Below are 13,609 nucleotides of genomic sequence, written 5' to 3'. Positions count from 1 at the left end.
ACTCTCTTATTTTTCAAGGTATACGTACGTACGGACAGTCACTTGACAACCAAATTTTTTAGATCAATGGGTTGCCAAATTTTCTAAGGTACGGGGCTCCGCTCGCGCAGCAGCTCCGCTACCAGTATAGAAGACGTGCAGGATGTTCATAGAGCTTTAACAGCAAGCAGGCTCTCCTTTCTTTCCCGGCGAAGAGTCTGCTCTCAAGCTAGGAGATGCCCCTAGCGGATGTGCATCAGGAAAATTTGTTTGTAATACCTGGCGTGTCAGAAGTAACTGACGTCGACAGTTGTCTAGTTATAAAGTAAGTTATTGAGTAAGTAAGTAAGAACTTTATTTAAGTGTCAATGTATTTAGCCCATGTGGGTTAATTTGGGACAATGTATTAACTCTACCTAAAAATTTTCATTAATAGTATTATAAATATTGGCAAACAATGAAAGGAAATAAAAGAGTATATGTTGTCCTAAGAAACGTCTTAATTATAATGTTATATTAATTAAAGTTTAACCTTCTAAAATTCTATATTAATGTGCATTTACAATTGTAAAAATTCGTCCTTTCTTCTTAATGGGTGGGCGAGGCCTCTTATTTCGGACGAAAAAAATTACTGGCCGCACAGGTTGCGGCAATTGTTGTTGTTACTTAGATAACCCGAAGTCAATATGATACAGTGAAGTATACCGTGTAATACACTTAGCTATATTTAAGGTGTGACATCACATGAAGGATAAAATGACGCGCCAGCTAATTTACAGGTATTTCACGTACATTAAAACTAAAATTGAAAAATATAATACAGGAATAGGATCGTGAAATACAATCTAAAGTAATTATACGTTTATGCTATAGAAGCAAAATGATAGTCATATTTACAACCAAAGAAAGAGTGAATAATAAGTCGTAGTAACGTTTAAAGGCCGGAAAGGTCAACTCTCTTCATACTGTTTGTAAAGGCCTTAAAATGTTTTAATAGTTGATTTTATAGTTAAGCAACGCCACGATTTCAGACCGTAGGTAGAGGTGTTGACCTCTGCACTTCAAAATGTCATTTCTCATCAGATCATATTTAGTGTTTCTAAAATCTTACAGGAGCATGATCGTGGTTAATAGCTTTAGAAACGGTACAAACTACTTATCTTTTTATAGCATATTATATGATTGTTATTTTCTATAACTATAATTATCATCTTTTTATTTATTCGTATTTTGTGCAAGTTTATCTAACTTAAAAATGTAGTTGCTAAAATAAATTGATATACACTTAAAAGTTACTCTTAGTTGTACGAGTTGCTACTGTCGTCCTCACGTGTTTATTGGCTGGGACAGCAACTCACTGTTTAATGTGAAAGTACGTTTATTTTAGCCGAATGAGACAGGCTTGGCATCGACTTGAACGCGTGCCCAGTGAGTCCTTTTTCTCTGACATACTTATACATTTATTATGCACCTGAAGCCTATTCCTGTTCCTTAGGATTACATGTATATGTGCTCTGTTTAATATGTTTTAGTACATGAATTAACGATTACCAATTTGAAGTTCACATATTTTTGGACGACTTTGGGTTTATATTCCGCACTTCTACAATTCCTTGCCGAAACCAAACGATGATATTCCAGCAGGTTTTAAAAGCGTGTGTCTTGTGTTCCCTGTTCCATGGTAGCTATGTAACTTCCAGTTTCTTTACTAGTACGAGTGATATTGCGACGGGATGTGATGAAATTTTGAAGGAAATTACCACATAAAAGCCGCTTGACTTGCTGGCGAAAGTCCTTGTTTACCACGCAGTAAACCATCGGGTCTGCTGCCGAGTTGATCGCTGTAGATATTACCACAACTGTGATCAGAACGGTGTAGTAGCTCTGGAAGGGAAGATCTGTTCGGTACGTCAAAACCAGGCGAAAAACATTCAGAGGGAACATGGCCACGGCAAACAAAATCACCAGAGGTTTGAGGATGCGGTATGTCTTTCTTTTTTGGCGGAGCATGGTTCTGACCCTTGAGTATTGGGGAGGACCATGGCCGTCTGTGCAACTGGAGTGTTCGTCTTTAAAAGTGTTCGTCCTTTTCGAGACGAGCATCGCAATGCTGATGTAACTAAAAGCTATGATGGCAAGTGGTAAAACGTACTGTAAGGCAGTGAGGGCGATAATGTAGATCAGGAACACCTTCACTGACCAAGTATGGTAGCACATTCGGTGGCAAGGATTGTACTCTTGAAACATGTACAACGGCACCGAGGTCACGGCGAACGATGCAGTCCATACAACGGTTAGAACAAGACGTCTTCGATTGTGGGATAGTGACCGACGGGCGCGAAGCACTGTCCGGGCAATGTTCAAGTATCTCTCAAAAGCAATCAGGGTGATCGTAAATATGGCCGCTCCAAAGAAAGTTTCAGTAGCGGGTACTACGTACAGACAGAACGCCCTCCCCAAGGACCATCTCAATGGATCTTGTTCCTTTAGAATGCCGATGGGAAAATTGAAGATCAGAATACCAATGTCTGCGATCGCCAAACTGAAGAGGTACTGGCTGGTGGGTCCGAGCACTTTTGGTTTTCGCATGATCATCAAACAGACTATCGCGTTTCCAATGATCCCAAAGAAGCCGATGGCAATTTGAAACCCAATTCTGAAGATCGTGACAGCGAATGGTTCTTTGAGGTACACAGGAAATGTTACATTGGTTTCAGTGCAGTTGGAAGCCATGTTGTTGGTAAACAGTCTTGTTGCTCTGTGTGGATCAGATGATGAAAACGATTCACAATAAAGCAGAAACCACCGACAAAGTATGCCTCAGCTCTGATGTGTGTGCTGTCGTGCATTGTCTTCACAGTTGTTGTGAATTTTAACACCTGCCGTAAATTGTAATACTAGATGGTCCTAACTGTCGTGTTTTGTATTGTCACAGTTTGAATTAATCTAGGTGTCGACAACGATAATTAATCTTGGTAATTTTAAATTGTCTTGTTTTGTAACAAATACAAGCCCTTTAAGTATCAGTTAAACTCAATTTCTCTAAGAAACGCGAATCTACTTCGCATCAGTCACTGGCTAGGAAATTCTGTGGTCATTCTTTTTCAAATATTCGGAATGATGACAGTAGAAAACGATTTCTAATTTTTAATTACTGCCGACAGAACGTTGACAAATCCCTGTCATCACTAATGCATTCCCCATAAATCGTCACATGTACATTGCTCAATACTTGCGACCGGAGTTACGATGAACTTTCACGTGATCGCCATTTGATTATCCGGTTCTCGTAAGTTATTCATAATTCGTTTACTTGATTCTTTTTTTATTTCGCTCTTTCTATGTTCTGAATTTGCGATGCGTTCACACATTATCGTACAGGTTTGCTTCAGGAAAGAAGCCGAAACGGCGTAAAAACAAGCTGCCGTTTCCAGCTTCAAAGGCTGTCAATTTGTCAGCGAGTGATCGCGGCATCGGGCCCTTGTGACCTAATGAATAAGTAGCTAGTAATCGGATACCCGTGTTTGCGCGAAGAACTCTGAGATCGTCAGGGGGCAAACATTGCTAGTCGCTAGAAGGAAATGTATGGCGAAAAGTTGTTTCGAGGTACAAGAAAACGATTTTTGAAAGAGATCAACGCTTTTTCGCCGTCGTTTTTATCGCAAATGGATTTGGGCAATGTTGATATGTGGAATATGTAAGTTTTTCTTTGAATAACCATGAAATATGTGACAAAATCTACCGATAAACTCCGTTGTTTGCGTGAGGTTTATTGTGAAATTTACATCGCGTAATGGTCTGAAAGTATTACAAAATTAATTAGGTATAAATCGAGACGGAGGAATAACCCAGTAAAGCCTTTTAAGTTGTGTACAGGCTACTTTTGGCTTATTTGAAAGCTCGGTCGTACAAATAATACTGGAAATAAGCCCGGTGGCGATCATTGTACTGTCAGGGGTTGATTTAATGACAAATGAGTCCGCGCGACTCATGCTGTGTGGCTACTGTGTTGCTCAAAGCCTTTGTTTTGCTTTTACAAGCACGTATTTCAGTGATTTTCCATTTCTATAACAGATCAAGGGTAGCTCCTTGAATATATCTCTGAGTATTTGTATTTGAAAGTGCCATTGGTGCGTGATTATGCTTTCCAAAGTTTGGTATTGACGGTTGAGTGAAATTGCCCGACACAAAGGGTAGTAGTTCATTCTGCAATTTCGATTTGTGTTTTAGAGCTTCTTTTCTGTCTTAATATTTAACTTCTCGGAGGGTCTTTTCTACCATTTGCTCCGGGTAGCCTCTCGAGATCAGGCGTGTATTGAAATTTTCAATATTCTCTTCAATGTATTTCACAATAAACCTCACGCAAGCAAAAGGGAGTTTATCGGCAATTTTTTTCACTTATTTCACGGTTATTCAAACAAAAACTTACATTTTCCATGTATCAAAATCATTGATTGCCAAAATCCATTTGCGATAAAACAACGGCGAAAAAGCGTTGATCTCTCTCCAAAACCATGTTTTTGGGCGTCGAAACAACTTTTCGCCATACATTTCCTTCTAGCGACTTGCAATGTTTGCCCCTGACGATCCCAGAGTTCTTTTCACAAACACGGGTATCCGATTACTGGCAACTCATTCATTTCTCTAAGTATCTGCTCCCTTATAATTTGTGTCCCTTAAAAGTATGTGAAGGTTCCCTTTTTGTCGCTAAACACAGTCCTTCTTTCACCTAAACCACCTTTCAAAGAAATCTTCTCTTCTCGACTAGGGATATTGAAAACTTCCCTCTCACTTAGGCAGATAAATTTATGTGTCCAGGTCAACTTTGATTTAAAATATGGAGTGGGACGTCGACTGACCCGGCGAGTGCTGCTACTGCTCTGACTGCTGCTTGTTGAACGTGACCGGAAAAACGGAAATAATCTAGACATTTAGAAAGAAATAGAAATTTTCCTGTTCATTTGTTGGTCTAGGAAGGGCCAAGTCGCACTAGAGGACAAAACTGTTTACTTGTGTCAGGAATCCGTCATCATAATGAAAAACCAAGTGCGACCGGTTTGTTCCCCAAAGGACAAAATTTGGTCGCGGACGGACAAACTTCAAAGATGCCGTCGACTACCTCTGAAGCAGGCCAAATTGAGACAAATCTTGGAAAACAAAAGCGAGGGTGTTTTGATTCGGAAATGATTTGACAGGTAATATTTAGTAGAGTCTCTATGCGATAGACTTCGCGCTAAAATTAATTAATCACGTTCTCATTTCGCAACAACATGAATCCCGGCGCGGGCGACCAATTTTTCCCGTACGAATTTCCACAATATCCACCAGGATATCCACAATCACTGCGAGAATTCTTCGTGGTAACATATTTTGAGATCCCTCGTGTCGCGTTTTTGTGGATGTAAACAGCGAGTAAAGGCGGCTTCGCGGGAAATCACGGGAAATCGCAAGGCGCTCACAGCATGGCGTGGTGTTTGTTCACAGATTTTGTTCTTAAAAAGCGGGAATCTTTAAAATGAGGAATCTTTAAAATGGGAATCTTTAAAAGCGGGAATCTTTAAAAGCGGGAATCTTTAAAAGTGGGAATCTTTAAACTGGGGAATCTTTAAAAGCGGGAATCTTTAAAATGGGGAATCTTTAAAGACTCCCCATTTTAAAGATTCCCGCTTTTAAAGATTCCTCATTTTAAAGATTCCCGCTTTTAAAGATTCCCCGTTTTAAAGATTCCCGCTTTTAAAGATTCCCCATTTTAAAGATTCCTCATTTTAAAGATTCCCGCTTTTAAAGATTCCCCATTTTAAAGATTCCCCGTTCCCCGTTCTCCGCTCCCCATTCCTATTCCCCGATTTTCCGTTCTTCGTTTTAAAGATAGCCTCGATTTTCTTGAATAAACACGCAGTTGACATGTTTAATGAATTTTTGTTTTCTTTGGGCTATTTTGGAAAAATCTGCCTGCCCCACCCATACACTACGGCGTCTTTGATCTTTTTGGTCCACTGACAAATTTTTCCAAATTTTGCTCGTAGGGGTCGCATTAGAAAAAGCTCCAATTTTGACCCAATTTTTAGTAAAACAAACAGCATTCGCTCTAGTGGGACCCATGCGAAAACAATTTTGCCATCTTAATTATTCTAATTAGCCGCTGACAACTCTTGTCATCGCGTTGTCAAATAAGGAGAGGTTACGTGACAGCTAAGCACGCTTGTGTTTCACCAAACACACGCGATTCGTCATCTTGGAAGCTCTCAAAGTTGTCCTCTTGTGAAATCTATGAATGTCTTCGAAAAAAAAAAAATAGATCGTGTCCCTTTTCTTCGTCAAAGCCAAGACCAAAGAATGGGAAGAAAGCATTTAGCTGCGAATCGGCAGTAGACATCGCTTCGAGCGACAAAGGTTCTTTCTTCAACCAAGACGAATGGCTACGAGAAATCGAAGAACATGAAAATAACGCAAACCGGATACGAGTGAAAAGCAGTCGGTTGAAATGAATGAAAGCCGTTCTAAAATTCGGTTAGAAGAAGCCGAAGAAGAACAAGATGTTGGATCGTGGGCAAAGTTGAATGGTCGAACCATTGTTTCCCACCGCCGCGAAAATTTGTCTGTTTGTTGTTACCTGTCAAACTACTATTGTTCAAGAAAACTGATACTTTCTTTTATCGATCAACACTTAGTTTGCTTGACGCCTAGGTGTCGCTAATCTCATTGCGGTCGAAATTCTATTTTTCCTTGTTTCTCGATATGAAAATTTGGGCGAGTTGTTCATGCATTTTGAACTCCAAGTCGGCAGCCCCTGGACCAATTTGGCTGAAATTTGGCCAAATTTTCAGATAGCTTACCTACAAAACCATGTCTGCGAATTTTAATTCTTCTTTTCATTTCAAAGTTATAGCCTATTTTCCACTGGTGGTGGCAATAATTTCTCATCCCCGAATATATTTGCTTGTAAAAATAAAACGAACGCACATTCCAGAAATCTGAGACACGGTTTTTTAGGCAAGCGCGTGAAGAAATGAAAGCCATATTAATCGTTTTCTTCCGTTTGCTTTTGGTGAGCGTGGATCTTAATGAATGAAACACTTAGCTCTGCAAAAACCTCCTCATTTTTTAACCCTTTGAGCCCCAATTACGCATATATATATATATGCGTAATTAATGGTCGTGCTCTTTGTACCACTTGTGACGTCACCAATTTAAATGTTATCAGATATTCTTGATAAGCAGATAGTAGTACTAAGCTAGGCCTTTCCGTACAATGGTCAGGTTTAGATATCGACGACATTCCGACGTCGCAAATCGAAAAACAACGTTATCAGTTTTGGTGCAAAAACGGTGGTAAAATGGTCCTCTACGCCTATGATTGATCAAGGTCCATTTCTAGGCTTCGCCCGTAATTAACATCCAACTTTTCACGGCAGCCAGAAAGAACATGCAGCGCAAAATGTGGCCAGTGTGAAACGGCCGAGAAAAAGAGAAAGGAAAGGGGCAACAAACAGAATTGAGAACGGTTAATGGCAAAAAAAAAAAGATCCAAATTTTGGCTTATGCGCATGCCTGGAATTGAAATATTGCTCAATTTTGTACCTAATCCTTGAAAAATCTCTACTTTTCGTAAAAAAGCTTTCTTAGCAAAACTTAAGCTTATTTAACGCCATGGCAGCTAAAAAACCTGACTCGACGGTTAAAAACGGTAATTTTTTTGGCGAAAGTTTGGTATTCAAAGGGTTAAGCGCATTAAAGTTTTATACCTTTTAAAGGGAATTAGCTGTAATCATGATTATTCAGCTTTCAAAAAATATACGGTTTATAGAGATTTGTGTTGATACAAAGAGCGCTAGAACGATCCGTGCGCAGACAGCCCTGGTGGGTTGGCTGATACCTTAAAGAAATACGCATAGGTTAGCTCATATCGATCATCAGGTACTGGGAAGTTTAAGGGTTTGCTCATAGAGCACTTTGATTTTAATTTCGACCTGGTTTAAAAGTTGACTTTGTTTGCCGAAAGATACCACAAGCGTTCGGATATCAAACTTTAGTATAATAGAAATAAAACAAAGTGATCTTTGAGAAATCGGAAACAAGCTCTTGAAGTTCAATGTATAATCGCGCGCAATCGTTGTCTATCAGCGAGTACGACATAATAAGTCAAATTCTTGTCGCATTTTGGTTGATTCTTGTTTATGATCTGTTGGAGGACATACGCCTAGATGACGTCGTCAGCATACTTTTTTGTTCCTTTATTATATAAAACAAGAAGATCCCATGTTGCCGTGCGTCTTTTCAGTAATTTAATAGATTACAGAAGACCTTGCGGTGGAAGAATGTGCATGTGGTAAGAGCAAAGCAGTGTCACTGATGTTCTCAGTACATTAAATGTTAAATGTGGATGGGAGTTATGTTAAGAGTTCCAACGACGGAACGGCGATTATCCAACAATCGCAAACATCCATTGCTACGTATTTTGATGCACGAACGGTCGCCCTTAATTATCGCTTGATGCAGATCAGCATTAAGGCGTGGAAACGTCCCTATTTACATCAAATAATCCATCAAGAAAACCATACTGTTATGGTACTAATTTTATCAAAACGCGTTCAGCGTATTCGAGCAAAACAAGAAGCTAGCTATACTGAAGCTTTCTTTGTATAATCTTAATCCTGAATATATCAAACACCGGAGACTGTGTTTAACCACATTTCCATACACCGAGACGCGAAGCCAGCAGCCATTCAAATTTATTGGAACAAAAGAAAGAGTTTACATCAGGAAAGAATTCAACTCCCATAGGATTGGCTTGGGACACCAACATGTCCGCCGTTTCATTGCTTTGAGACACCAATGTAGCTGCCTTTACGTCGTGGAAACATGTACGACGTCGTGTACGACGCGCAGAGGGGGATTTATGACGAATTTTGATTTTGACGAGCATTTGATAAATCTTTAGAACAGAATTTAAAGAGGGTTAATTTACTGGTAAAAATGTAAGAATCTATGCTAGTTTTTTGTATCAGATATCCTAAGGTCACTTGTAGTTCTTATGTTAAGAGTTTTCAAGTTGAAAAGGTCTAAAATCTTAATTGATTAAATTCATGGGAATGTTGGGGTAGGAAAACTGGACGTCAGATCCTGAGCATTTTCAGCATTTTCAGCATTTTCAAACAATGCGTAACCAAAATAATCAAACTGGCATACATTATTAAACTGACAGATCTTGTTTCATGATTCAAGCTTTTGCCATGTTTACGGAGCAAGGCTGGCTCACCGACGAAGTAATTAAACGAGTTATAATATGCTTTCTGCTACTGAATCCACATTTTTTTTTTTTCAGTGTTGTTTATCATGAAACTAAGATTGAATATCAGAATGCTTCCATTTTGGAAAGAGATTTTCGATAACGACGGAAGCTTGTCAGTTCTGAACAAATTGTAAACCATGGCCAAGCAAACGAAATAGACAAAATATCTTCCGTCACTTACTTATTATTACCTTCCTTTTTCCATGAAAGGGGTCGAATATTAACCATAGAAATATCTCACATTTAAACATCAAAGCAGTTCTCCTATAACCCGACACATTTGTTAGTTTTTGGGGAAGCAGTGTAGTGCAACATTCGTCTTAAAGGGGGTTTAAACGAATAAACTTACGTTCTAAAACCTTACCTATGAATGCAATATGGCGATTCGTGGTTGGTAGTGCGGTTTATAGTTTATTTACAAGCTTTAGTCACGATATAAATGCTTTTTATCGGTTCTTTTGACTCATTAGAGTTGCAATTCATTTTTGAGAACTTTGTAAACAAAACTGAACTATAAAGGACATCACAACAGGTTTCAGTTTTATTTATGTTCGGCATGGAACCCTGCGTTTAAATTATACGTTTTAAAATAATTGATAGCTTCGAATGGGGTCACGTTAATACATCGAGTAAATGCTATCGCAGGTCTATAACATTCAGACCTGCTGTTTGCATTCATTCCTAATTCTGTTTAAAAGGGCATTAGCAAACGCCACCTACAGCCATAAGCTGCCTTACTACTTCCGAAATAAGAGGATTTTTCGCAGCATAAACAAAACACCGTCGAAATAGCGTGTGAGTAATCTCCTTTGGAGATCGCTCTTGAAGCGGTGAAAATCCAGATTGACAACAGCCATGCGTTCAATTTATTACGACGGTACTTAGTTTAATCTTTTAGCGCCGTTTTCTTGGGGCAATTCACCTTAAAAATGGTTTGAATGGTAGACTGACAAAACGAAAGTTCGAGAAAGCCGAAAGAAGTCATTATTTAGTCGGGGCTTTTTTGAATATTTTATCAGTTACGAAATGGATGATTACAATAGTATGTTTTGAGTTTTGACTGGACTTGTAATCAAAGCTAACAGCCGCTAAAAATATTGCGATTTAAACCCTTTGAGAATAGTATTTCTTCCCGAGCACTTAGGCAAATAAAGCACTTCCTCAATTAATCCGCCACCTCCGATGAAACGGCCTCCTGAAAGGTGAAAATTGAAATAAACTCCCTTTAAACAGGTACAATGTAATCTTTTGTAAAAAGGAATCCCTGAGAGAAAATTTTCGTTGCTCTCGATAGAGTGGTGACAATTTACAGTCTGTAAACGTAAACCTTGCTTCTAAGCTTTACATTGTAGTGTTGCAATGGGAAATCACAGATTTTGTTTAGGTCAGCTCATTGGGTTTTAATGACTAGGTGCTTGATGTTGAAAAAACTCACGACAATTGTTTAAGGAATAAAAATGTTGTTTCCTTTATTTGAGGAACACTGAAAAATATCCGGTTACCACGTTTGGGTAAACTATTCAACAAAGTCACGAAAGCACGAAGTAATTTTGGCGAAAAAATGGGATGCGTGAGAGAGAATCTGAGACTTCCATCAGTTCTTAAATGCTCAACAAAACAGTTGAGGTTTACTATAATTAGTAATAATAGCATAGTAGCACACATTTTGACGGCAAAGATCCTTTTTGTGAGTATTTTACAATTTAGCAATTCTTGAACACTTACATGTATTTGGTGTTAACACTATACTTTAACCTGTGAAAAAATATAGTTCCTGGAAGAGAAACCATATTTTTTTTTTCTTGGGGTGCCAGGCTTAAATAATCCAATGACCCTTTGCGGCTAATCATAAAGAAACGGGTCATGTTGCAGCTCTGGTAAGGTCTCACATGAATGGCTTGGAACCCTTTGAGAGGGCGATAGAACAAACAACCGAATCAATATAGCCCAAAAACAATAACAGCTGCTATAATGACAGTGACAAATAGAATTACAAGTTTACGGGAGTTGCTACACTACCGAAAGAAACAGTGTGCTTTCAATATTATAATATGGCTGTTTCTTGCAAAAGGCTCTTCATACAAAAGTTTAACTCTTTAGGTGCCTGCAGGTCCTCCACAAAGCGCGCTCATACGTACTCCATACGCCATGTAAGGGGGCCTGAGGGTAACCCTGGCACTGCACTGCATGCATTGTGTGTCAGCCTACGCGAGCTGACTCGTCTAAGGCCCGACAGGCAAATTGACGTCGCCGGCGTCAACATTTCTTTCAGCTTGCGCAATTCACAACAGCTACCAAAATATTCTCAAAACGTTCCCACAAGTGAAAACAGGTTCAATAAAGACGATTCGACGTAGTACTTATTGACGGAGATCGCTCGGGCGCTGTGTCCATTTAATTTGCACCTGCAGTGGCTGCCCTTGCTTCGCTTGCCATGACCTTGGTTCATTATTGTAAAATTTCCTCTTCTTTAAAAAAATGATACGTGCTTAACGTATTTTGACACTAAAACTAGAACTGGGAAGTGAATCAAAGCCTCAACACTTTAGTTGATTATTTAACGTGCTCTCGTCACCTGCTTGGTTAACAACGTATTGATACTGAAGAGAGAAAGTTATTTGTTGAACATTGCATTTTCTTGGCTCTCTTTCGACCTTTTTGTGCATTGTTTTTGTATTTGGATGCTAAACTCTTCTACAGGCGTACATTGGATTCGTGTGTTCCTGAGTTATTATCTTAGCTACGACTTTTTTAATGAAATTTAACTCCTTCCCTGAATTCGATGCTTTCCTCTCTCGAGTCCTATTCGGTTTCTAGTTTTATTAAATCATTTGTTTCCTTTTGACTTAATAATCTTTGCTTTCATCACGTTTTATCTTCAATACTCAAGTTCCGAAAAAATGCTTTTGTGTTGTTGGTGGTTACTTTTGATGATTTCGTCGTTGTTTAATTGTCTTGTTCTTCGTCACCTTCGTCTCTTTACACTCTCCTTCTGCTTTCTACGCAAGCGACACACATATACCACAATTTTCTCAACGCTTGAGGTCTTCAGAACAAAATGGGTATCAAACATCACCTCAAAAAGCATTTCGGTAAAGATGAACTATATATTTTGCGCCACGTTTGATATATCAATATTGAAACATGGCTCCGAGGCCTTCTATTTTTGGTGTTGTTTTCTTTGTATCCAAGTCCCTTTTCAGAATTGAGAGACAAAAAAAAAAAAAAAAAAAAAACTTAAAAAATTTACAATTCTGACCCGAAAGCCTCGGGGGCAAGTTAGAATATTGATACATCGAACGTGGCCTATTGAGGTCATTTTAACGCTAAACGTGTGTAGAACGTTTTCTGTGCGCAAAATCGTCTTCGCACAGTAAAAACTGCGCTCATGGTGACTGGGAACAACTTAATGCATTGTGATTAATTTAATCTAAAGGTTTGACTCAGAGCGACGAGCAAAGTGAATGAACACAACTCGTCGTTGTTTGTGGTCTTTGTATCGTTTAATCAGTCGTTACACTAGAAGATGTTCTTGATCAAATAGAGGCTTATAAAGACAGTGTACAGGTAAGAAAGCGCTTTATCTGCCTTAAAGAAATGTAAAATGTGTGAGGAAGTATGGGTTATCACGCCCGTGTTTGTGAGTGATAAATGGGGGCGCGCAGAGAAGTTTCATGGTTTCTCATTATCTCTTACATTTCTACATTCCAATACCGCAATGGTTGTCTTTTTTGTTTAAAGATGATTTCCAGTCCGTACTGCGCACTGTCGAGAATTTGCTTTTTTTGTTTCGTTTCATGTAAGACATCACAAAGTGTAAACATTTCGATACTACTTACATGAAGTAAATTCAAAGTTTCGAAATAAGCGCCATTAAGGATATGATGCGAATTAAAGCGGTCGAAGCTGTATAATTTATGCTTCGTTCTTTCTCATATCACTTGATGAAAGACCTTCGCAGCTGTAAAAATCAGTGAAGCTGTTGGAAAAAGAATTTGAAAGGCCTCAAAGATAAGGTATGTGGTTCGTAACGAATAACATCGAGACTTATGTATATGAACATTAGGGTGCTGAGACTGCGCAGTACGGACTGGAAATCATCTTTGATCCCGACATACATTAACGCACATGCAGTTAGTGCGTAAGATTGTTACCGAAGAGAGGAGGAAAGAAAGCAATGAGAGTATTGTTGACTATCATGGAGATTGCGGTTTGTGACCAGATGCAGTTGAGCTGTAATTTTCCAAAACGGTTGAAGATTTGACGCCCATAGTTCAGCGCAAGGTATAAAACCATATTCCATCAATGTCGCATAGATTGCAGTGATTAAAACGCTAG

General features: G+C 38.9%; 1 protein-coding gene across 1 annotated transcript; it reads right to left on the bottom strand.

Moving 5' to 3' along the window:
- Positions 1-317: 317 nt before the first annotated feature.
- LOC149117139 (neuromedin-U receptor 2-like) lies at positions 318-2,812 on the bottom strand. Its single transcript, XM_089282816.1, has one exon. It carries the CDS (start codon positions 2,710-2,712, stop codon positions 1,627-1,629), a length of 1,086 nt encoding a protein of 361 aa, XP_089138942.1. The 5' UTR covers positions 2,713-2,812; the 3' UTR covers positions 318-1,626.
- Between the last annotated feature and the right edge of the window lie 10,797 nt (positions 2,813-13,609).

This window comes from Orbicella faveolata, unplaced genomic scaffold (genome assembly GCF_042242905.1).
Source record: "Orbicella faveolata isolate gen_17 unplaced genomic scaffold, um_ofav_v1 contig_12, whole genome shotgun sequence".
Taxonomy (NCBI): Eukaryota; Metazoa; Cnidaria; class Anthozoa; order Scleractinia; family Merulinidae; genus Orbicella; species Orbicella faveolata.
This window is presented reverse-complemented; position numbering and strand designations above follow the sequence as displayed.

What these genes read in the sequence shown, in the direction of transcription:
- LOC149117139 (XM_089282816.1), bottom strand. Translation starts at nt 2,712, where the DNA reads ATGGCTTCCAACTGCACTGAAACCAATGTAACATTTCCTGTGTACCTC.